The 24,203-nt window shown below is 42.8% G+C and overlaps 2 protein-coding genes and 1 long non-coding RNA gene across 4 annotated transcripts in view; 2 read left to right on the top strand and 1 right to left on the bottom strand.

The window, feature by feature from the left end:
* The window catches only part of arfgef2 (ADP ribosylation factor guanine nucleotide exchange factor 2), a 36,732-nt gene extending 31,485 nt beyond the window's left edge, over positions 1 to 5,247 (bottom strand). For both annotated transcript variants that reach the window (XM_002933180.5, XM_018097882.2), the window contains exon 1: positions 4,935 to 5,247. In XM_002933180.5, coding sequence (XP_002933226.3) covers positions 4,935 to 5,067 — 133 coding nt within the window. In that variant the 5' untranslated portion in view covers positions 5,068 to 5,247. The remainder of the gene's footprint in view (positions 1 to 4,934) is intronic.
* A 122-nt stretch (positions 5,248 to 5,369) lies between these two features.
* Positions 5,370 to 16,420, top strand: LOC108648952. The gene is made up of 3 exons (XR_001925423.2): positions 5,370 to 5,512; positions 8,339 to 8,453; positions 12,436 to 16,420. It is a non-coding gene; the product is annotated as an uncharacterized LOC108648952 (long non-coding RNA).
* Positions 16,421 to 23,235: 6,815 nt separating this feature from the next.
* The window catches only part of pkig (protein kinase (cAMP-dependent, catalytic) inhibitor gamma), a 48,440-nt gene continuing 47,472 nt past the window's right edge, over positions 23,236 to 24,203 (top strand). Inside the window, exon 1 of the mRNA XM_004918551.3 lies at positions 23,236 to 23,602. The gene's annotated coding sequence lies outside the window, so the exon portion shown is untranslated. The remainder of the gene's footprint in view (positions 23,603 to 24,203) is intronic.

Here is a 24,203-nt window from a genome sequence, read left to right as displayed (position 1 = left end):
TTCCCTACACCACAGCCCTTCCTATTTAACTCACATGGCGCAGAAAGAAACACTTTCTAGATGTTTACCAAATTGAAAAGACTAAATACATATAGTTATATCAGAAAGGTTTCTTTCAGGTACACAGGGTCTAATCTGGTTGCCATGTAATCCTTTGCAGAACCCACAATCTTTATTTTTACCTGCCTGGACCTGCTAATCAACCTGGCCTGCAGCTCCCAACCTCCTGCAGGAGGAAACTTCGTGCGACTTCAGATTACCAAAGCGATGGAAAGAACCGTTTAAGACATCCGAGCAAAATCTGCGTTTAGGGCTGAATCGGCAGGTGGAGGTAGAATCCCTATTGTTTCTACCTTCATTTCTGACAATTTAGCCCTGAACGTCAATGGAGGGAAACAATGGTCGCAAGAAAGATCATAATTGGTACGTGTATGGCCACCTTAAGTCTTCACCCTTATAGTAGAGGGAAAGACTAAATCACTTGGGGGTGCCAAAATGTTAGGCACCCCCCAGTGACTTTAATCGCTTACCTTGTACCCCGGGCTGGTGCCCGTTTGGAAAAAACCGCACCAGCCCGGGGTACCTACAAGCGAGCGTCTCCTCTTCCTTCTGCCGTCTTTGCATGCTTGAGCATACGCAGTAGAGTGAAGAGCCGAACTCTATGTGTATGGCCGACTTAACTCCAACAAGATCAGTCATTATATATATATATATTTTTTCTTAATTTTATCAGAGTGAACAGACAACTGACGTTTCGGCTGCAACACCAGCCTTTGTCAAAGTTACAAAAGGAAAGTTAGACAAACCTTATATATTGTGCTTGGTGGGAAAAAAACAATCAAACAGTGACATGGAAGTGTATCAACCGATACCACCCCGTGTGAGGACATCATGCACCTACCCCCTCCGTGAGAATCCCCAACATAAAATCAAAGTAACAAAAAGAAAAACAGTCAGAAATGACGAAGAGCTGTTTAAGAAAACACATTTTTGTGTACATGAAACACAAAAAAGAAAAAACAAAATATACATAAAGATTTCAATGTCCACTGTACCAGAAGGTATAAATAAAAAACCTTTTTCTGGCAGTATATGTTCAGTCACTAATGGTCTTTCACACTGCAATACACAAATATAGTAAGATATTTATATCACGTAAAACACTGTTCAGTAGAAGTACACCCTGTAATGCCAAGAAAAAGGACAGACTTCATAGGTAGCTAAGGGAGGAATTTACGATAAGTAACATTTGTAGCAACCAAAAAAAATGCACAGAATGAAAGGTTACAAAAGTGTGTATGTATATATGTATATACACATACAGACATGAGATTTTTCATTGTTCATTTTTTTTAGGATCATTGAAAACCTGCCAAGTTTTCAGATCTGAACTCCAAAGATCACAACCCATGGCACAAGCTGGAGCAATTATTCCAAAGTGCAGCTTGGCAGTGACATTAAGACTTCCAGGAAAGAGTCAGGTATTAGCAGCATATGAAAAAAGACCATAGGTGTATTTTTTATTCCCTTTACCCCACCATAGCTGACTCACAAATACACATTTGCTGCCCCTTTTCTTAAATATCCTTTTGGCGCACACTGTATTCCACCGAAGAACAATGAGAATCAAGGCAGCAGTTTTAACCAAGATGCTCCCCTTCTATTTAATCAACTGCCCATATTAAACTGACTGTTTACTTTTAAATAAACCTTTAGTATAACATTGACATTAATATTTTTTGTGGTTTTTCAGTTATTTAGTTTATTGTACAGCAGCTCTCCAGTTTGGATTTCCAGCAGCTATATGGTTGCTAGGGACTTGTTTACCTTAGCCACCAGGCAGTGGTTTCAATAACAGACTGGAAAAATAAGGATTAAAAAGAAACAACAATAATTATATTTTAGCCTCACAAAGCAGTAGTTTTTGGCTATTGGGATGTGTGACCCCTATTTGAAAGCTGGAAAGATGTAGAAGAGGAAGGCAAATAATTCAAAAACTATTAAAAAAAATAAAGACCAATTGCAAAGTTGCTAGGAATAGGACATTTTATAAGATACTAAACGTTAAACATCCATTTAAGCGTAAAACATTGATCATTTCCCATGGGTAATCTATTCCCTCAGCAAGAAAATCAAAAGTATCTGTATTCCCCTGCAAAACCAGTTTGCTCTGACAGAAACTACAACTCACACCACTAGCATATCTGCATTTACAGGTTTTAATAAAGAACTAACAGGTTTGAGAACAGGTACAGTTGATATGTAAATTGCCATAAAACAGAAAACATTTACCTAATTATCTTGCACAGTCCCATAAGCAGACACTAAAACAGTGATAAGTAATTAATTGATTTAAATATAAACTGTCAAAGCCAGTTCAGCAGGTTATATGGCCTTTAAACCAGGGCAAAGCAGACCCAGAAGCTAAAGACACATGGCTCCTTCATTCTGGAGAATCGTTTTATGTCCCTTATGACACCAATGCAAGCACAGTTTGAAGAATAGTGGAAAAAACCCAGCGGGCATCACATGACCCAGACTCATATACAGTGCAAATAATGAATGAACAGTTCTTGCATTAGCAGACAGCCCTTTCATTTGCACAGAAATCACACAATCTCGATTGTTATGTTTATATAAGGAAAAAGAACAAAGATTTATAGTCCTGGGGTGTACCATGCCCACATGCTGCTAACCTTGTTCTACAAATCTCACACTAATTGGCCTTAGCTCATAACAAGGTTTGGGAATCTATGGTTGAAATGTACATGAGATACTAGTCACATGGATATCATGGGTAAATTCAATTTCCAAGCAACCCTACAGAGATGAACAAGCCTATATTATCCAGAAACACTACTATAGGTTATATCAACAAAGCTGTCATGTAGCCATGGGGGCAGCCATTCAAGTTGGAAAAAGGAGAAAAGGCACAGGTTACATAGTAGATAACAGACATGCTCTATAGAATATAATAGGGATTTTATCTGTTATCTGTGAAGTTACCTGTGCCTTTTCTCCTTTGATGGCTGCCCCCATGACTATACCGCAGCTTTGTTTACATAAAGTATAGTAGGGTTTCTGTAGCAAACAACCCAGTTGCACCAGTGCAGGAATGGCTGCCCCAGGGCTACACAGCGGGGTATTTATATAAACTATAGTAGGGTTTCTGTAGCAAACACCCCAGCTGTACCAGTGCAGGAATGGCTGCCCCAGGGCTACACAGCGGGGTATTTATATAAACTTTAGTAGGGTTTCTGTAGCAAACACCCCAGCTGTACCAGTGCAGGAATGGCTGCCCCCGGGGCTACACAGCAGGGTATTTATATAAACTATAGTAGGGTTTCTGTAGCAAACACCCCAGCTGTACCAGTGCAGGAATGGCTGCCCCTGGGGCTACACAGCGGGGTATTTATATAAACTATAGTAGGGTTTCTGTAGCAAATACCCAGTTGCACCAGTGCAGGAATTGCTGCCCCCGGGGCTACACAGCAGGTTATTTATATAAACTATAGTAGGGTTTCTGTAGCAAACACCCCAGCTGTACCAGTGCAGGAATGGCTGCCCCCGGGGCTACACAGCAGGGTATTTATATAAACTATAGTAGGGTTTCTGTAGCAAACACCCCAGCTGTACCAGTGCAGGAACGGCTGCCCCTGGGGCTACACAGCGGGGTATTTATATAAACTATAGTAGGGTTTCTGTAGCAAACACCCCAGCTGTACCAGTGCAGGAACGGCTGCCCCCGGGGCTACACAGCGGGGTATTTATATAAACTATAGTAGGGTTTCTGTAGCAAACACCCCAGCTGTACCGGCGCAGGAATGGCTGCCCCCGGGGCTACACAGCAGGGTATTTATATAAACTATAGTAGGGTTTCTGTAGCAAACACCCCAGCTGTACCAGTGCAGGAATGGCTGCCCCCCGGGCTACACAGCAGGGTATTAATATAAACTATAGTAGGGTTTCTGTAGCAAACACCCCAGCTGTACCAGTGCAGGAATGGATGCCCCCGGGGCTACACAGCGGGGTATTTATATAAACTATAGTAGGGTTTCTGTAGCAAACACCCCAGCTGTACCAGTGCAGGAATGGCTGCCCCCGGGGCTACACAGCGGGGTATTTATATAAACTATAGTAGGGTTTCTGTAGCAAACACCCCAGCTGTACCAGTGCAGGAATGGCTGCCCCCGGGGCTACACAGCAGGGTATTTATATAAACTATAGTAGGGTTTCTGTAGCAAACACCCCAGCTGTACCAGTGCAGGAATGGCTGCCCCCGTGGCTACACAGCAGGGTATTTATATAAACTATAGTAGGGTTTCTGTAGCAAACACCCCAGCTGTACCAGTGCAGGAATGGCTGCCCCCGGGGCTACACAGCAGGGTATTTATATAAACTATAGTAGGTAGCAGTTTTCATAAAAATGGCTTGCCAATGACACTGCCCCTAAAGTGAGCTTACAATCTAAGGTGCCAAACAAACACCCAATGTGGTGAATTTCCTCAGGAGCAAATGAACCTGTCTGTATGTTTCTGGGAAGCAAAGGGGAATATATAACCTCCAAGCAGTCTGTGCCTTGGATGGAATCACACATGGGAGCCCACTAGTAGGGATAACCTGAGTTGGCATGCAGCATCTTGCCACATACAGCCAGGTGCTAGGGCATGCTGGGTAATGTAGTCCAGCAGAGGATAAGGATATTGAGATTGGTAATCACTGCTGGAAAGTGAGGAGAAGATGATCAGTAAGAGGTTCTGAAGCAGCCTGACAGCTGAATAATAATATACTCTCGTACAGTTTATAAAAGAGGCCCAGTAGGTACCTGCCATTCACCCTGACAGGCTTTCTCCTGCCCACAGCTGGGCATCAGCCCCACACAACATGTTAGCCAGCCTACCCTCCACATCAGAGCCTGGCACTTAGAGCCTCACCTAGAGCCACCTGGCAGGCTTTCCTGAGCTGGGAGTTGTGGGCCTTCTTCACATCCTTATCGGCCAGGATCTTTTCCAGGGCCCGGGACAGGAACATGCTTTTAGTCTTATCCCCTTCCTCCTTCTCCTGCATCTCACTGGGCTCGTCAGCTCCCTGCAGTTCTGCCAGCCTTGCGCCTTGGTAGCCGGCTCCCCGGGATTCACTCACAGCCTTCTGCGGCTTACGGGAGGGTTACTGACACAGACAGTTCGCGACCCCATCAGGAAGTCAGAGCTCTACCTCAGCACTGCGCCGCCATCTTGGGGGCCGTCATGTGACGCGGCCGCTGCGGAACCGCCCCCTCTTCCATGCTGGCAAGCAAAGGTCTCCGGGGCCTCGGCGGCTGCTACTTCCGGGTTCCGGGTTCGCTAGTGACGTCGCTCACACGTGACTTGCGGCGTTGCGTCACTTGGTATACATTGCAATGGAACGCTAAAGTTCATTGAGCTCCACTGCTGTGGTGTGTTTGGTGTAGAAGAGACGTTCTGGAGTTTTTTCTGCCGAGCTTTGGGACGTGTGGCGCCCTTAATATTTGGGGGTGGGGCTATAGGTGCTATTAGTGTTTTAGGGAGATCCTAAGTTTCCCTGTTATGGTTCTCTGTGACTAACATTTTAATGGGAGTTCTGGGGGAGCTTGCGTGTATATATGGTGTTGGGTCACTGTGGCTTGGGGGGTATGGCTGCAGCCTGGGGGGACAGGTGTGAAGGCATGTTTTGTGGCCTCTATATAACTTTGTGGCTATGAGGGATTTGGCTTAGTGCCAGGCCCAGACTGGCAATCTGTGGGTTCAGGCAAATGCCAGAGGGGCTGCTGTAAGGTGCCATAGACAGTCACTATTTATTGGGCTGGGGGGGCTGTTTGGGCCTCTGGGTACTTGGAATGCCAGGACCCAGGCCCAGACTGGCAATCTGTGGGTTCTGGCAAATGCCAGAGGGGCTGCTGTAAGATGCCATAGAAAGTCACTATATTGGGCTGGGGGGCTGTTTGGACTCTGTACTTGTAGTTCCAGGGCCTGTTTTGAATCCCAACCATGCCAGGGCGCTGCTCTACTTCTCTCACCCTACTTGCTGGTATCACTATCCGAGCGTAGGCTGCACAGCAGGCAGTAAAACTTATTCAATTGTAAGCTTCATGGGACAGGTCCAAGTTGTCCTAGTAACCAGACCAATATAACAGAGCTGGTTTAATTAAAAGGATAAGCAATACATAGCAGTGCTGCCCACCTCCCCCCCACACACACACACACCGGCACATAAGCACACAGGATGGTGGGTTTCCTGGACCGAATCCAGTGGTAGGTGAAAGAAGAGGTACCTGCCTCTCTCCCCCCCCATTGCAGGTGCCTCTTCTGCCTACCCTTAGTTCCAGCCCTGATACATAGCTCCCAACTGTCCCAATTTTTGCAGGACAGTCCTGATTCTTACTGAAAAGTCCCTCATTTCACTTAGAAACATCGTTTCTTGCTTTTAATTAAATAAGTGGGCCTTTGGCAGAGAGCCCAGAAAGTTAACAAGCCTTAACTAAACTCTTGGAGGACTTGCAGCTTAAACACATAAAACAAGACCCCAAAACCCCCAGAAATGTGTTCAAACTGTAAATAACCTGCCAAATTTAGTCAAATGGGAGTGGTATTTAGGGAGTGTGGTGGCAAAAAATGGGTGTGGTCAAAAATTTTCTTTTTGTCCCACTTTCCATTTTCAAAATGTTTGGAGGTATGGCAATAAAAAGTGACTAACAAAATTGTAACCTCACAAAACAAAAGCTTTTCTGCTGCTGGGATCTGTGAACCCAATCTTAAAACCAGAAAGGGTCAGGCAAATAATCCAAATCCGATAAGTTGGTAAGAACAGGCATGGGATCTGTTATCCAGAATGTTTGGGACCTGGGGTTTTCCAGAAAAGGGATCTTTCCATAATTTGGATCTCTATGCTTTAAGTTACTAAAAATACTTTTATTTAAAATCGCGTTAATTATAAAAAATTATAAAAATGTTTAATTGTTTGGTTATATGAGATGACCTTTCAGAGATTTCTGGATAACATATACCTATAAGATACTTATAAGACCTGTCTCTGTGTGTACTTTTTTTATACAGTTGAAATTTGTAAAGTGCTGCATCTCCCAGTAGCGCTTTATAAATAAAAGCTAAAAATCTGGAATTTTCTTGCCCCCTCCCTTTATAAACAGGGCAGTTTCTTCTTAGCTTCTTATCACCCTTGAACAAACAAACGTGTCTTTTTCCTAAGCTTCAGCCGTTGAGCAGCCTATTATCAGAAGGCTTCTTTGTGGACTGGTAATTCATTTTATCAGCTTCTCTGCTTGGTAGAATCTTGCTTTAGGGCTCTGGTACACGGGGAGATTAGTCGCCTGTGACAAATCTCCCTTGTCGCAGGCGACTAATCTCCCATCGCCGGTGGGATGGCATACGCCTTGAGAGGAAACTTCTGCGATTTCTGGGAAATCGTGGCGCCAAGTATGCCATCCCACCGGCGATTTACATTCTCAGCGGCGGTATGGCTTTTCGGGGAGATTAGTCACACCGTGTGCCAGAGCCCTTAGGGTGAAGACACACAGAGCTACTTAGTAGCAGCTACTTGTCACATCAGGCTACTAAACATCAGAAAATCCCCTGCCATAGACAATACTGAAATTGCCTCTGCTAAAACACACCTAGGGGCTGATTCATGAAAACACAAGTTCAAATCCCAAATGGAATAAATTCGTATTGGATACGAAAATTTCTAAAGATCGCAAATATCACGAAAATGCTTACGAAAAAATCGTATTAGTCACGATAATATCGTATTGGCGATCCCGAAGTCACAAAATTCGGAGCGTTCGTGTCTTAGTAAATCTGCCCCATAGAGACAATTATCAGTAAATGATCAGCATTGTCTATTTTAGTAGCCGTGACAAGTAGCTGCTACTAGTAGCTCCGTGTGTCTTCACTCTAAGGGCTGTGACACATGGGGAGATCAGTCGTGCCGTGACAAATCTCCGTTGCCGACTAATCCCCTGCAATGCCATCCCCCCGGCTAGAATGTAATTCGCCAGTGGGATGGCATACGCGGCACTGCGATTTGTCGAAGTCGCCAAAGTTTCCTCTTAAGGCAACTTTGGCAAATCGCAGCGCCGCGTATGCCATCCCACCAGCAATTTACATTGTAGCCAATGGGATGGCATTGTGGGGAGATTAGTCGCCCGTGACAACGAAGATTTCTCGCACGGCGACTAATCTCCCTGTGTGTCATGGCCCTAAGTGCCATTTAGTCACATCTTTTGCCCCTTACCTCTCCTTTTCTGCCACCTATGCATTCCATCTACAGTGTCTGTTTATCTCTTGCTCTCCTTTAATGTATGCAGTGCACAACTGAGCCTTCCTCCAACAAATTTTCTTAACCTATGGTGCCCAGATGTTGCTGGACTACAGTACCCATCCTTCAAATGTTAATATATCTTTTGGGACTGATCTGAAAGGGTAAATATTCCTGTTTTTTTTTTAGATAAATAATTTTCCATTTGTAGGGATGTTTTAACCACTGACGCCCTTACAATGCAGAACACCCTTATCTACCTGTCATTTCTCCTAATACTACTGAAAATAAAGCACCTTATTGTACACCTGTCACTGCTCTGAGTGCCTCAAACATTGTACTTTACATTTAATAGTAGTGACTGTTGCACGGTGTGTATTGACCTATGTTGTTCTCCACTGTTGTGTGGTGTACATGCCTTTATCTTAGATTTCTTTTTACTTTAATTAATAGGGATTAGGGGAATACGATGGTGGTAATTATCATGGCTAACACTAGATGGCAGGATATAATAAAAAGTTGTTTTTTTTTTACCATAGTGTAATTCTGTGTTTGAATATCTTTATCACCCTGTAGTTCATTTGGGTTGGAAAAATATAAGTTAATCAAGTTAAAAAAAAAAAAAAATATATACAGTGGTGTGAAAAACTATTTGCCCCCTTCCTGATTTCTTATTCTTTTGCATGTTTGTCACACTTAAATGTTTCTGCTCATCAAAAACCGTTAACTATTAGTCAAAGATAACATAATTGAACACAAAATGCAGTTTTTAAATGAAGGTTTACGTTATTAAGGGAGAAAAAAAACTCCAAATCTACATGGCCCTGTGTGAAAAAGTGATTGCCCCCCTTGTTAAAAAATAACTTAACTGTGGTTTATCAATTTCAATTTTCAATTTCAATATCAATTTCTGTAGTCACCCCCAGGCTTGATTACTGCCACACCTGTTTCAATCAAGAAAGCACTTAAATAGGAGCTACCTGACACAGAGAAGTAGACCAAAAGCACCTCAAAAGCTAGACATCATGCCAAGATCCAAAGAAATTGAGGAACAAATGAGAACAAAAGTAATTGAGATCTATCAGTCTGGTAAAGGTTATAAAGCCATTTCTAAAGCTTTGGGACTCCAGCGAACCACAGTGAGAGCCATTATCCACAAATGGCAAAAACATGGAACAGTGGTGAACCTTCCCAGGAGTGGCCGGCCGACCAAAATTCCCCCAAGAGCGCAAAGACAACTCATCCGAGAGGCCACAAAAAACCCCAGGACAACATCTAAAGAACTGCAGGCCTCACTTGCCTCAATTAAGGTCAGTGTTCACGACTCCACCATAAGAAAGACACTGGGCAAAAAAGGCGCAAACCACTTTTAAGCAAAAAGAACATTATGGCTCGTCTCAATTTTGCTAAAAAACATCTCAATGATTGCCAAGACTTTTGGGAAAATACCTTGTGGACAGACGAGACAAAAGTTGAACTTTTTGGAAGGTGCGTGTCCCGTTACATCTGGCGTAAAAGTAACACAGCATTTCAGAAAAAGAACATCATACCAACAGTAAAATATGGTGGTGGTAGTGTGATGGTCTGGGGTTGTTTTGCTGCTTCAGGACCTGGAAGGCTTGCTGTGATAGATGGAACCATGGATTCTACTGTCTACCAAAAAATCCTGAAGGAGAATGTCCGGCCATCTGTTCATCAACTCAAGCTGAAGCGATCTTGGGTGCTGCAGCAGGACAATGACCCAAAACACACCAGAAAATCCACCTCTGAATGGCTGAAGAAAAACAAAATGAAGACTTTGGAGTGGCCTAGTCAAAGTCCTGACCTGAATCCTATTGAGATGTTGTGGCATGACCTTAAAAAGGCGGTTCATGCTAGAAAACCCTCAAATAAAGCTGAATTACAACAATACTGCAAAGATGAGTGGGCCAAAATTCCTCCAGAGCGCTGTAAAAGACTCGTTGCAAGTTATCGCAAACGCTTGATTGCAGTTATTGCTGCTAAGGGTGGCCCAACCAGTTATTAGGTTCAGGGGGCAATTACTTTTTCACACAGGGCCATGTAGGTTTGGATTTTTTTTCTCCCTAAATAATAAAAACCCTCATTTAAAAACTGCATTTTGTGTTTACTTGTGTTATCTTTGACTAATAGTTAAATGTGTTTGATGATCAGAAACATTTTGTGTGACAAACATGCAAAAGAATAAGAAATCAGGAAGGGGGCAAATAGTTTTTCACACCACTGTATATATATTGTTGATTTTATTATAATTATCTGTATACAGGTATGGGAACTGTTATCCAGAATGCCTGGAACCTGGGGTTTTCTGGATAATGGATCTTTCTGTAATTTGGATCTCCATAACTTAAGTCTGCTAAATATCATACAGAGAAAAAGGAAATCATTTTTAAAAATTAGAATTATTTGCTTATAATGGAGTCTATGGGAGATGGGCTTTCTGTAATTTGGAACTTTCTGGACAACGGGTTTCCGTATAAGAGATACCATACCTGTATATAGCACTAAGCTGTTTAAGCTATACTATATAAAGAGTCCTACATATTCACACAAACAAAGGTCAGTATGTTCACAAACCATTGTGTTCTGCTTAGCAACCAACTGTATGCTTAAGTGTTGGCAAATTATAATTGCTATAAAAACTAAGAAGTAAGAGAAATTAATCAAAAAAAGCAAAATCATTATAATTTTCTGAAATGGTAAGAAAGCATATTTGGAGTGTGTTTACTGAGTCAGGGAAAGCACCAAAGATTCCTGTCTGTCACAGTGATGACAGACAGAAAGCTAATGTTTTATCATTTTTAAATATTCTTATTGCTTTCTTTCAATGGAAAGCAGTTCCTTTTCCCAGTGATAACAGGAAACATTTAGATCATTCCTAAATTTCAGCTTATAGGCTATGGGGCCACCACAAGCCTCCTAGAAAGCTTCTGGTCACAGATTCTGCAAGTGCATGGGACACTGCTGGGGGAATGTGAAATTCTATCTGTTGATGTTTTGCTGACGGAAGTGGAAAACACTGTCTAAGGTGTCACTGCAGAATCTTCTTTCAGAATCTGGGACTTGGTAGGCCCCAATGTATGGGGTTTCTTCCGCTAAAAACATTCCATGTTGCCTTGAGTCACGTGGGTGGAGCCAGTGTCATTTTTGGGAATTTAGACCATAGGCGTGGTAGTGATTTGGGTTCCATTGATCCCCAATAACAGAGCTTTTTTAAGAGATCCAAGGATAGACAACTACAATGAACCAGGGATAGATGAGGGACAGGTATGGCAACAGTAGGGCAAGAAGGCAGCAGAACAAGAAGGTGGCTTGTATCATTCTAAGTAAAGTTTAGTTTAAGGTGGAATAAGGGGTCCCTACTGTTCCCCTACATAGTTAGTCTTCAGTTGTAGTCGGGCAACAATGATATAGCTTGGTGGTAAAAAAAATCTGGTGAGCGGCAGATGGGACAAGCCCTGTGTTAATAGTGAACCATCTGACATTCACGGCACAGTGTAATCGCACATCAATCAGAAAGGAGAAGGGGCCCCTATTGAGGGGCTCAGTGTTAGTGTTTGAGAAGCACTGAGTTTTCAAGCAGTTGATATTAAGCAGATCAGTTCGTGTGTGCACTGGCGGCCCAGTCACGTATTTGGAAAGGCTTGGCCAGTTCGCAGTTCTGGCAGGATGTAACAGTTTCTAAAAATTGTATGAGAAACAAGATACTGCTGAAGAAACTTCCACTCATCCCATGAAAAAGAGCAGGCCGAATCCTTTCTATTTATACAGAGTTCTGTTGTACTTGATAATGAGGCTTTGTATGAATCCCAAAGACAAGGCGATTTTAACAAGTACTGTCTGGCTATGGAAGTGTTTTTGTATTTGTTTATCTTTTATTAAATGGTCCCAGATCGGATGGTTCTACATGCATATTCTGCTTTCTCCTATGTAATGTGTCAGGGGTGGGATTTCCCCATCACACAGGCAGATTGGAGGATGAGCCTGCCAGTCATAGCTGGGCAGACTTCACCCTAACTGTCAGAGGGATGCTGGGCATTGTAGTCTCACAACAGCCAAAGGGCTGTAGTTCATTGCTATACAATATATATCTTATGTATATTTCACAACATTTTTTTTTCTTTCTAGGCACCAGGGCCAAGGACCAGTCTTCCATACCCTTAGACAACCCTTGGTCGCACATTGGAGATCAACAGCTTCAAATTATCCAGAAAGCAAAAACTAGCAAATAAATGAGTATAAAAAAGTAAAAAAAGTATGATATAAGTACAAACACCAGGGGGATGTGCTGAATTCAGCAGATACGTGTCAGCCTGCACACTGTAATTATGCTCTGCCTGTAATTAGTATCATGTCGGCTTTGTCATGCAGACCTGTGATAGGTGGTGGGTGGGAGGAACTATTTTTTGAGACAGGGCTGAATGCATTATTCTGCCTGATGTATTCCCCCCCCCCCAACCTTTATTGCTGTTATGGTCCTCTCCTGTGCAAAATAGTGCTTTATCAGTTCTACCCCTGCAATCAGCACTCCTCAGTCATTTCATATTTGCTGACAAACATAATTACCAAGATAAAGCCTTTTAACTTGAGCTCTTTATTTTGAAGAGTAAGGATGGACCACACACATGTAGATCTTTCATCTGAGCTAAAGGATTGCTAATAGAAGTGACTTCTAGCTGCATGGCAGCACATTGGCACCTATAGTGGTAACAGAGTTGAATTTATAGCCACCTATTTACACTTCACTCATTCAACCCTTTAACACCTGATTGGGAAATACATTTATTAACACCTGAGAGTCAACCCACCCAATGCTGTACTGGCCCTTGGGGGATACAAATTGTGAATGTTGACTGCAGACTGTTAGTTATGGGACTATTGTGTCACACAATGTGCTGCCAATTTACTTCTAAGACTGGGTTTTTTCATGCCCATCAATGACTTATGCTTAGGGTGACACTCAGGGAGTCACATTGACTGGATAGGATGTGTTGAATATCTAATAATATTTTGAGCTCCACCATTACGGTCCAAGCACTACATAACATAAGGGCTCCACAAAACTTGTGTGCTATGAAATTCTGGTCACCTCCATCCCAAAGCTCTTATAAAGTTCTATGCAAACAATGATATTCTAAAGATCCAATGGCCTACTAAGCTTCTCATAAGTATCCCATTTAGGTAAAGTATTCTTCACCAAAAGTCAATATTGGATGAGGATGAGTTAAAAACAGAAATACACCTACAAGCTAAGCAAGCTCAAGTAATTGGGATGCTAGGTACAATATAATACATCTCAGTGTGCCTGTATCGTATACATTGTAAATATTTTTGGACAAAGAACCTCTTTTAATTAAAATACCTACATTTGCATTGCTGTATAGAAACATCAGCTTATACAGCCAGCTAGTTTTCAGACACTTGTATCTAGCAGCAACACTTGTTTTGGCCCTTGGGTTTGTTTACCAAAGCTGGCAGGGGTGGGTGGGTAGATCTCATAGTACATTCAAGTTTACTTTCATCACAGTGATAGCTTCCTGTTTCCTGACAATTCATTGCTTACATTAATTACCCAGGACATTCCAAGTAAATTAACCTCAATTAAGGCTTCCTGTGTGTCTCTGTGGCCAACTTCTCGCACTGATGACTGATTTCTTCCTCAAATGGACACCATTCGCTGTCTGTGATGGGAATGAAGTCAAGAAAGGGTACCAGGCAGTCAAGCCAAGCTTTTCTTTTCCTCTGTGGCTGTAGGCCAACTATGGGGCCAGTAGGGGCAATGAGTTTGTACCTTTCAAGGAATCAATTGGTATCATCAACACTTCTCTTAAGTTCCATTTTTTTGCAGATCTCTTTTCCTACTGGAAATCATCAGGTTTCGTGTTCCTAAATAGACCATGTCCACCTTTCCTCACACTTACTACAACATAGCTCAGGGTTCCCCATCCTGGCTTGGCTATTAGCTTGAGCATATACATCCCCAAGATGGAGTTTTTCCTCCACTTTACTAGGCAAATACAACTTCATCTTTATATATCACTTTGCATCATCTGACTACGGGTTAGCCAGTGGCTAAACCCGAACAAAGGGGGCAGATGGCATTGGGTGTGGGGCAGTCATGCTGGGGGTTGACATGATGGCATCAGAGGCAGGCTATGACCCCTGGGCCTGGGTATTGTATCACTTTCAATTCATTGCAATTTCTGTCCACCTTTCTCTGTTTCATACTGGACAGAAAGTTTTAAACTTGGAAGCCCTTTGAAAAACTGGGATGTCCAGTTCAAAAACACATGGGTGGCACCCTATCTCTTTCTTTGTTCTGCATGAACAAAGTCCAATCATTTAATTAAAGGTATGGGATCTGTTATACAGAAATCAGTTATCCAAAAATCTCTGAAATACACCATTCTTGACTGATTTTCTTTTTTTGATAGTAAGAAATAAGTACTTGATGATAAGCAATGTTGATAGAAACAAAATAGTGAGTATCCTAATATTAAATTGTTTTTCATTTATTGGCCAGATTATTGTTCAGGTTTTCCAAGGCTGAAAACCGAACTTAACTCTTCGGACCAAAAAGGTGGCAACCCTAGTTCCAAGTTGAATCTGACTCTAGCCTGGCTTCTACATCAAGGCTGAGCCTAAGCAATACCCAGTAGAGGATCTTTTCTTAAACGTGAGCCTTTCTGGAAAAATTCTAGCCCAAACATACAATGTCACTGCACTTCATAGAAACAGAATTACTTGGTAAATAAATATATATCCGATGCAAGTTTACTGCCAATTGCAACTGTTCTACTGAATGTAAGCTGAAAGGGTCATTCTATGGTTTCATACAGAGGGTGGTTGCTGGATACATGCCCAGTATTAGGAATCCCCGAGAGCATGATTTACAAGTTAGTCCTCCTGGTTAGATCTTTAAGAACAAAGCTGACCAGGTAGACACCTGGTGGCTTTTCAACATTTGTTTTATAACCACACTCTGCTTGCCAAAGAGCTTCACAAATGCTGTCTGGATTCACACATAATTATTTAACAAAGTGGTCATTTTATAAATTTAAAAGTATTGTGCATTTGAATCTTAGCTATGTATGATCAGCTTATCAAAGGAACCTGGAGCCAGTGGAGCCTGCAGTATTTTTATTTTAAAGGCCAACTAGGTGTCCAGTTTTAGTTTTCTTTTGTATTTGGTCTCCCACAGCCCTTCTGTTATAACTTCCTTTAGACTTACTAGCAGGGAGCATGGACAGCATAATTGGTCAATGTCCAACCAAACAACCACTCTTGTAAGAACGATTTACAAGAAACAGCCCCTGGTTTAGCTAAATCCCCTGTACTAATAACAATGCAGGAGGAACAGTCCCCTACGTTTCCTCATAGCCTGTACGGAGAGATATCATAAAACTATAACAGCAAAGGTATTTCCCTATACTAAGCACAATTCAGCAGGAACAGCCCTCCAAGATTTCTTACAGCCTTTTTAAAATGTTAATATATAGGGTTGCCTTTAGGGGTATCCAAATAAAGTCTACACATATGGCCATGCAGAACAGAAAAAATAGACAGGAGGATGTGGTATAGTAGGACAAGATGGTAACAAAAGGGCAAGATGGAAATAACCTTATACCCACCCTCTCACTCTTCAGTTGATAACGATGCACAACTTGCAGGATCCATACTGTACATAGACTCACAAGTCCTATTCTTACATGTCACAGTCTTTATTTGTATTATTTTTACCTTCTGTCACATCTTAGAACAATTCTTTTCCCAAAACAGTCCTGTCATAATTATCACCCTACTCTCTACTCTCTCTCTCTGGTCTGCTCATGACCCTCTGGGCTTTGTAAGCAGTGTTAATGTAATAGCAGCTTTTAAAGCATTTATCTTTCATGAATAGTGGCTACCATGAGTCATATGTAAAATTCACCGTTGTCTATTGTCCCTGACTTGCACATCACTCAATCCCTTGTCCTTCTCCCCGACTGCTCTGCCGCTCAAGCTACTTCCCTTATATCTTGCACTTTGCTGCACTGTACATTAGTGGCCCACTTTAGCGGGGGACCAACTGCAGAAAGGTGCAGAGAGTTTTTGCTTTCTTATCTCTCTGACTCTAAACACTCACCTTCTTAGGTCGGGGGCACACTTGAAGATAAGTTGCCTGCAGGAAATGATGCAATGCATATGCCTTCCCACTAGCAATTTATTTTATTGCCAGTGGGAAGACATTTCTGGGAGATTAGTTGCCTGCTGTAGTTGAGATCTAAACATTTCCAGAGGCTATTATCCCACTGCTACTATAGGCACCATCTCTCCCTACTATACCTGCTATCCCACAGCCCCAGTCCCTTCCCAGAGGCTATTATCCCCCCACTGCTACTATAGGCACCATCTCTCCCTACTATACCTGCTATCCCACAGCCCCAGTCCCTTCCCAGAGGCTATTATCCCCCCACTGCTACTATAGGCACCATCTCTCCCTACTATACCTGCTATCCCACAGCCCCAGTCCCTTCCCAGAGGCTATTATCCCCCCACTGCTACTATAGGCACCATCTCTCCCTACTATACCTGCTATCCCACAGCCCCAGTCCCTTCCCAGAGGCTATTATCCCCCCACTGCTACTATAGGCACCATCTCTCCCTACTATACCTGCTATCCCACAGCCCCAGTCCCTTCCCAGAGGCTATTATCCCCCCACTGCTACTATAGGCACCATCTCTCCCTACTATACCTACTATCCCACAGCCCCAGTCCCTTTCCAGAGGCTATTATCCCCCCACTGCTACTATAGGCACCATCTCTCCCTACTATACCTACTATCCCACAGCCCCAGTCCCTTTCCAGAGGCTATTATCCCCCCACTGCTACTATAGGCACCATCTCTCCCTACTATATCTGCTATCCCACAGCCCCAGTCCCTTCCCAGAGGCTATTATCCCCCCACTGCTACTATAAGCGCCATCTCTCCCTACTATACCTGCTATCTCACAGCCACAGTCCCTTCCCAGAGGCTATTATCCCCCCACTGCTACTATAGGCACCATCTCACCCTACTATACCTGCTATCCCACAGCCCCAGTCCCTTCCCAGAGGCTATTATCCCCCCACTGCTACTATAGGCACCATCTCTCCCTACTATACCTGCTATCCCACAGCCCCAGTCCCTTCCCAGAGGCTATTATCCCCCCACTGCTACTATAGGCACCATCTCACCCTACTATATCTGCTATCCCACAGCCCCAGTCCCTTCCCAGAGGCTATTATCCCCCCACTGCTACTATAGGCACCATCTCTCCCTACTATATCTGCTATCCCACAGCCCCAGTCCCTTCCCAGAGGCTATTATCCCCCCACTGCTACTATAAGCGCCATCTCTCCCTACTATACCTGCTATCTCACAGCCACAGTCCCTTCCCAGAGGCTATAATCCCCCCACTGCTACTATAGGCACCATCTCACCCTACTATACCTGCTATCCCACAGCCCCCAGTCCCTTCCCAGAGGCTATTATCCCCCCACTGCTACTATAGGCACCATCTCTCCCTACTATACCTGCTATCACACAGCCCCAGTTCCAGGCAGGATATTTGCCTTTCTTTAAGCCCCTTAAGTGCTCCATTCCTTTTCTTTATGAATAAAACTATATATTTTCTGTCCATAGACTCCACAAAGTTTCTCTCCTACACAGAAGTTGTGGAATGAGCCCAAGAGATAGTTCCTGGAAATCTATGTCCTGGTTGCTAACAGCCTTGCCTTGCAGGATTCAATTACAAAGCAATTATGACAAAAAAAAAATTCCCATGTCATCAGCCGAAGGAAGATTATGTTGCAAAGCAATTATACTTTAGTGCAGGGAATGTAATAAAATATTTAAAGTCCAGAAATTGTTCTCTGCAAGTGTTAACGGATTGCAGTAAATCAATCATTAATGGCCTTAAGTTCTTCTGTCGGAGAGGTGTGGGATTGGTCAGTTCTTTAACTATTTGTGCCATGCCCCTGCAGGATGTTGCTTATTAGTATGGGATAAAGAAGATTAAATAGAAAGTAGCCCTTGTTAGGAACATCGGTAGGATTAAACTGAAATGAAAAGGCTTCTGTGTCTGGCTTATTGGGTGCCTTGGGTAACTTTCAGTTACTCATCTCCTACATTCAAAAGCAAATTCCTTCCATGAACAGCAATAGAACAGGGCCACCATTTATGGTTTCACTAATGTACATGTAGGTGCAACATCTCAAAAAAGCAAACCCTACAGCAGGAGCTTATGGGGAGGCAATAGAACTCCCCAACCTCATATAGTGAGAGGTTTGGAGGAAATATTGGGAGACCAGCCATTAGATCGATTGCCTGGGCACTTCCTGTGATGGAATCAAATCATGTGATGTTCCAGATGCCCAGTGACAATGTATTATGGGACAGGCTTACCCAATGCAGGTTGGCCATACACAATAGTGATATCCATGTTGGCCCAAAACCAATGGGAATATAAACTGGTGTGATGCAGTGCACTGGAGGAGTGTTAGGGTCTGCACATCACTAATACTCACTAATTTGTGGACTTGTTCCTTCTAGACCCATCTAGTTGGAAACTTTTTGGCCACTCTATGGGGCCTTTCTAACAGCCTGCTGAACAATATGTCACCAGAAAATTAGTCATATATCTATTGGGCAGATTACAGAATCCCAGATTAGGACCCCATCAGGTCCTCTTCCAACATGTCTCTGCAGGTCCTGGAGGCCAAAGCATTGGATCAGTTCAATTAGGCCTTGTATGTCTTCCCTGAAAGAGGACCACTTTCCTGCCTGAGAAAATTTGTGAGAGAAAATCAGGGACAAAAGTGAATTAATGTAAAAAGAAAATGATGTGGCATAAGGAGGAAGTCATAGCAGAACAACCTAGAAAGTGAAGCTGACAATGACAGTCCCAGCAGCTTGCATTGCAATGGATTCCAGGTACATAAAATGAATTGGAGCACTTTATTCGCCATGCACTGGGCCACCAAGGGCCTCAATTTATTATATGAATAAGCCCTAGCTGTTTTAGGATTGTGGGAGTTGTAGTAGGCAGTCCATCTCCTGCAAAGAATTCTTTAGATGCTACCAATCTGGGGAAGGCTCTTCTTTGCTTCTCTGGTGCAGATAATACAAATATGCACCATTCAGACAAGGCCGGGTGTATAATTACAAAGGAAAATTACACGGCTTAAGTGTGTTATTAGATGCTGTGCACTGGGTCTCGTAAACTTACAATTACTTATTTCCCACTTGTCATGTATCTCCGTGAGAGAAGGCAGCGTTCCCTAGGAGAGAGGGAGAGAATGCTGAAATGTGTTTTCTACTCTGGGAAATCATGCAAAATTCTGTGGATACTCGCTTTATTAAATGCATTGCATAGGATTCCCCTATCAATCAATTCAACCCCCATTTTATATTTGTCCAACTGTAACAGGGTTCTCTTGTCTTTAAGTTTTCCTATGAAGTCTATCAACTGACCAGGCTCCCTTTCTACCAAGTATTGATATTATATCATATGAAAGGCAAGGTTTTTATATTGTGATAATAAATGGTGGGGTCATTGACAATGATTAAATGATATTTCTTTAACAGCCTTGCACACAGTAAATGTGAATTTACACTTTTTGGCCACTGAAAGGCACAGTTGATGTATTGAACAAAGCACTATGGCAGCTTCCATTTATATAAATAAATCAGCAGATAAATAATATTCAGTGTAATCAATGAAATCTCGTTTAAAGCTGACCATAGGCATACCAGTAATATGGAATGAAATGTAAGTGGTGAAATGCCAAACATGACCAATAACCATGTAATATGGATGTCAGTTCAGAGATGGGGAAGGCTTAAAAATCATCTGATGAACTATTTAGGGCAGTTTATAATTCGGCAAGAGTTGATGTAGCCACAACTTCGCAAGGACGAGGCACCATGGATCAGTTGGATGGGGATCTTCCTTGGTCAGCCATGTATACCCACCAAAGGCAAAGTTAAATTGATCAGGCCCAACTGAAATGAAGACCAACTGCAAATGTCCTTTTCATCATCAACATTTTCCAGACTTATTCTGGGTACCTCAGTGGCTTCCAGCTTTCTACAGGGACCTTAAAATATCACATTCCGGTAGTTCCAGTGTCTGTGGTGGCATTACAAATAGAAAAAAGTGAACTATTATGTTGTGAGTGAGAAAGATTGTACACGCCACTAGCAGCTGTTAAATGAAAAGGGAGAAGTGTTTATCTGATGGCAATGTGTTAGTCTTGGCAAGAGCAAAGGGACTGTGTGCCAACATTGTTCTTATAATGCCAGTATTGCTTTCTCTCTCCTTTGTCAGCACAGCATCTGGCATAGGGATAAACATGGTTCCCCAACCTGGGAGCCTCCCGTCACATTCAGCCAGATTCAGAAAAAGGGATCCTATAAGCACCTTGGTCATTTGGGCAGATATATTAAGAGTATGTGAATTACGTTTCATCACCCAGCAATTCCACTCACAAGTCTGGGCCTTGTGGATGCCAGGAGAACATGGCAGGATTTCCCTTGAGGATTCCCCTTGAGAAAGGCTTTTTTGCTGAAACTTCAGGGTAATTCTCATTTTGGCAAGTGTATCTGCTACCCTATGTTCTCTTTTCTCTTGTGCACAATTTCAGTGGTATGTATTGCATGAATATGTTAGACTATATTGATTAAATTTGATTTGTATCTTTTTTTAAAACTATTCTATAAGGAAAAATTTGCTTTATAATACCACTGTGCTGGAAATTATTTGTGTGCAAGCCCAAAGCCATAGAAACCTAACTGAACCCCTGTGGGATGAACTGGAACCCTGTCGGTGAGCCAGGCCTGATCCCCAACATCACTGCCCGACCTCACTGATGCTCTTGTTGCTGAATGGAAGTAAATCCTACCAACTATGTTCCAACATCTAGTGGAAACCTTCCCATAAAAGTAGGTAGTATTCATACCCATCCTATTGGTTTGGGAATGAAAATGAATCCCATTGGTTTGGGAATGAGATGTTGGGCAGGCATATATCTGAACCTGGCTCCAGGCATTACTCTGATCTCATTTCATGTTACTATTTAGAGCAGAGATCCCCAACCATTTTTACCCATGAGCCACATTCAAATGTAAAAAGAGTTGGGGAGCAACACAAGCATGAAAAGCATGAATTTGGCCATTCACAGCCAAATATGGGCTGTGAATGGCTATTTGGCAGCCTCTATATGGACTGGCAGCCTGCAGGAGGTTCTGTTTGTCAGTAAACCTATTTTTATACGACCAAAACTTGCCTCCAAGCCAAGAATTCTAAAATAAACCTGCTCTGAGGCCACTGGGAGCAACATTTTGCTCACAAGCCACTGGTTGGGGATCACTGCTTTAGAGTGAAGGGGAATTAGACTTTAAAAAAATCCAGGGCTGGGTCATTATGACCCTAATGATATGATGTTGGTTGTCCTTTGGTCAGCTGAAGCTACATTTGAGCTGTACTGGCACAGGGAATTTGCTAGATGGCTGCAAGGCCAGATTTTACAGGGCTCTATTTTCCCTCTTGGCTTGAGACTGAAGTATGTTATTGTACATACCAAGAGAGAAAGAGAGAAGTGGGCCTTTAACTTTAATTTTATTAGGGATTTATTCTCCACCCTGTGCCACATACAGGAACTAGAGGCAGAATAGGTTTCCTTATTTTCTATAGGTTAAACCACACGGACCACAAGCTGTGCTCACAGTCCCTGAGTTTAGTGGCCTTAGATGTAATGTAGCAAAGGTTTTCTTTTAACTTTTGTATGTGGTGAGTGGATTTACATTCAGTATGTTCCCCCATATGGTAATGTGAGTGTTAACTGATTGTCCTTAAGGCTGATGCCACATGTGGCGTTTTTATGCTGCACATTTTCTCAGCCTAAAAACGTTGCACAAGCCACACAGCCCCTGACTATGGCGTTTTTCAGCCTAGTACTGGTGGCGTAGCAAATCCTGTTTCCCATGGTGCTAATAGTGCAAAATAGTAACAAACACTGCGTATTTCCGCTAGGTCTGGCAGCTGCCTTTGTGTATACATAGGAATAGCTTGCTGTGCAAATAACAGCGTTTCTATGGATGATGATATTGTGCGTTTTTCAGCCGCCAAGAGAATTAGAAAATACGCAGCGTAAAAACGCCCCGTGTGGCATCAGCCTTAGGCTCGTGCGTTTTTCAGCAGCCTAAGGCTGATGCCACACGTGGCGGTTTTACGCTGCGTATTTTCTAATTCTCTCGGCAACTGAAAAACGCACGAGCCTAAGGCTGATGCCACACGTGGCGGTTTTACGCTGCGTATTTTCTAATTCTCTTGGCAACTGAAAAACACACGAGCCTAAGGCTGATGCCACACGTGGCGTTTTTACGCTGCGTATTTTCTAATTCTCTCGGCGGCTGAAAAACGCACTATATCATCATCCATAGAAATAACTTGAAAAGACTCAAAGGAAACCACACAATGCGTAAATATGCTAGAAAACGCCTTACCACGGATTTTTCAAGCATTTGCCGAAATACGCCAGTATTTGCACAGCAAGCTATTCCTATGTATACACAAAGGCAGCTGCCAGACCTAGCGGAAATACGCGGCGTTTTATACTATTTCGCACTATTAGCACCATGGGAAACGGGATTTGCTACGTCACCAGTACTAGGCTGAAAAACACCATAGTCAGGGCCTGTGTGGCTTGTGCTGCGTTTTTAGGCAGAGAAAATACGCAGCGTAAAAACGCCATGTGTGGCATCAGCCTAAGGTCCATACGCAAAAATATAACTTTTCTGTGTTTGGTGTTCCTAACCCAATTGCTGTGCCAAGAAGTAACCTCCTGGAGCTATATTGCCCTTTCCTCCCAACCTAATTGCCATGCTCAGGATGCAGGTCAATGGGAAACACATTTCCGATAATAGTGAGTATTTGGTGGATAACCAAACTGCAGTAACAGGTGTGTCAGACACCTCCACCTGGGCTACTGATTGTTTCCCTAGTGCTGCTGTGGGAGATAGGGTGCTGGAGAGGCCTGACCTGCATGGGTTACTTAGTTTGCTGCATTCTACTAACCCCCATCCAATAGTCTCTCTTCAGCATGACTTATGAGCTGCTGTTGGCATCAATATTCCTGTACGAAAGGTCGAGTGTGGATGGAAAATCAATACAGCACTGTGAGAAGTTCTTCCAGCAGAGAGCGGAGGCAGCACACCCAGAGCTTAATAGCAGGTGGCCAGGAGACATTCCTATCTACTTACTGACACCGAAGGTACCGTCCAAATATTGTGTAATGGGAAACTGGCAGCTGCCATACATTCGGCTGAGTGGTTTTTACATCCGCTGTGTAAATGTTGATGCATTAAGCTGATCGGCCATTAAACAATAAGAGCACCGGGGGTGCAATATAATCATTAACCCCTGCACAATGATCTGCTCAGCTTTATACATTGTATAAATGTATACATTATAAATATATTATGCTGTCTTATAAAGTCAGCCTTGATAATTACACTAAAAACACATTGTATGACTTAACTTCCCCTTTAAATATTGTAGTGGGGGGGACCCTTGAGTGCACCCCACCTGTATCATGATTATTAGTGAAAGTTGCTGCCTCTGTCTTTTTATTTGTGGTCATATATGAAACTGAAATAGGGCTTTATATAGCACAGAAGTGTGTTGCAGACTGCACAGATTTTTAAGCAGCCATGCAATAAGCTTGTAAAATAATTGCAAATCAGCTCAGCTGCATGTGGAGTTTATATGTGTCCAGCTTTAAAGGGGGTGATATTTGTGACTCAAGGCAAGAAGCGTTTCAGTTCTATTAATTGATTTTGTATAATGTGGAACCCTGAGTTGTTTATCCAATG

The sequence above is a fragment of the Xenopus tropicalis genome, chromosome 10 (genome assembly GCF_000004195.4).
Source record: "Xenopus tropicalis strain Nigerian chromosome 10, UCB_Xtro_10.0, whole genome shotgun sequence".
NCBI lineage: Eukaryota > Metazoa > Chordata > Amphibia > Anura > Pipidae > Xenopus > Xenopus tropicalis.
Note: the sequence above shows the minus strand (reverse complement) of the source record. Positions and strands in the feature narration are given on the sequence as shown.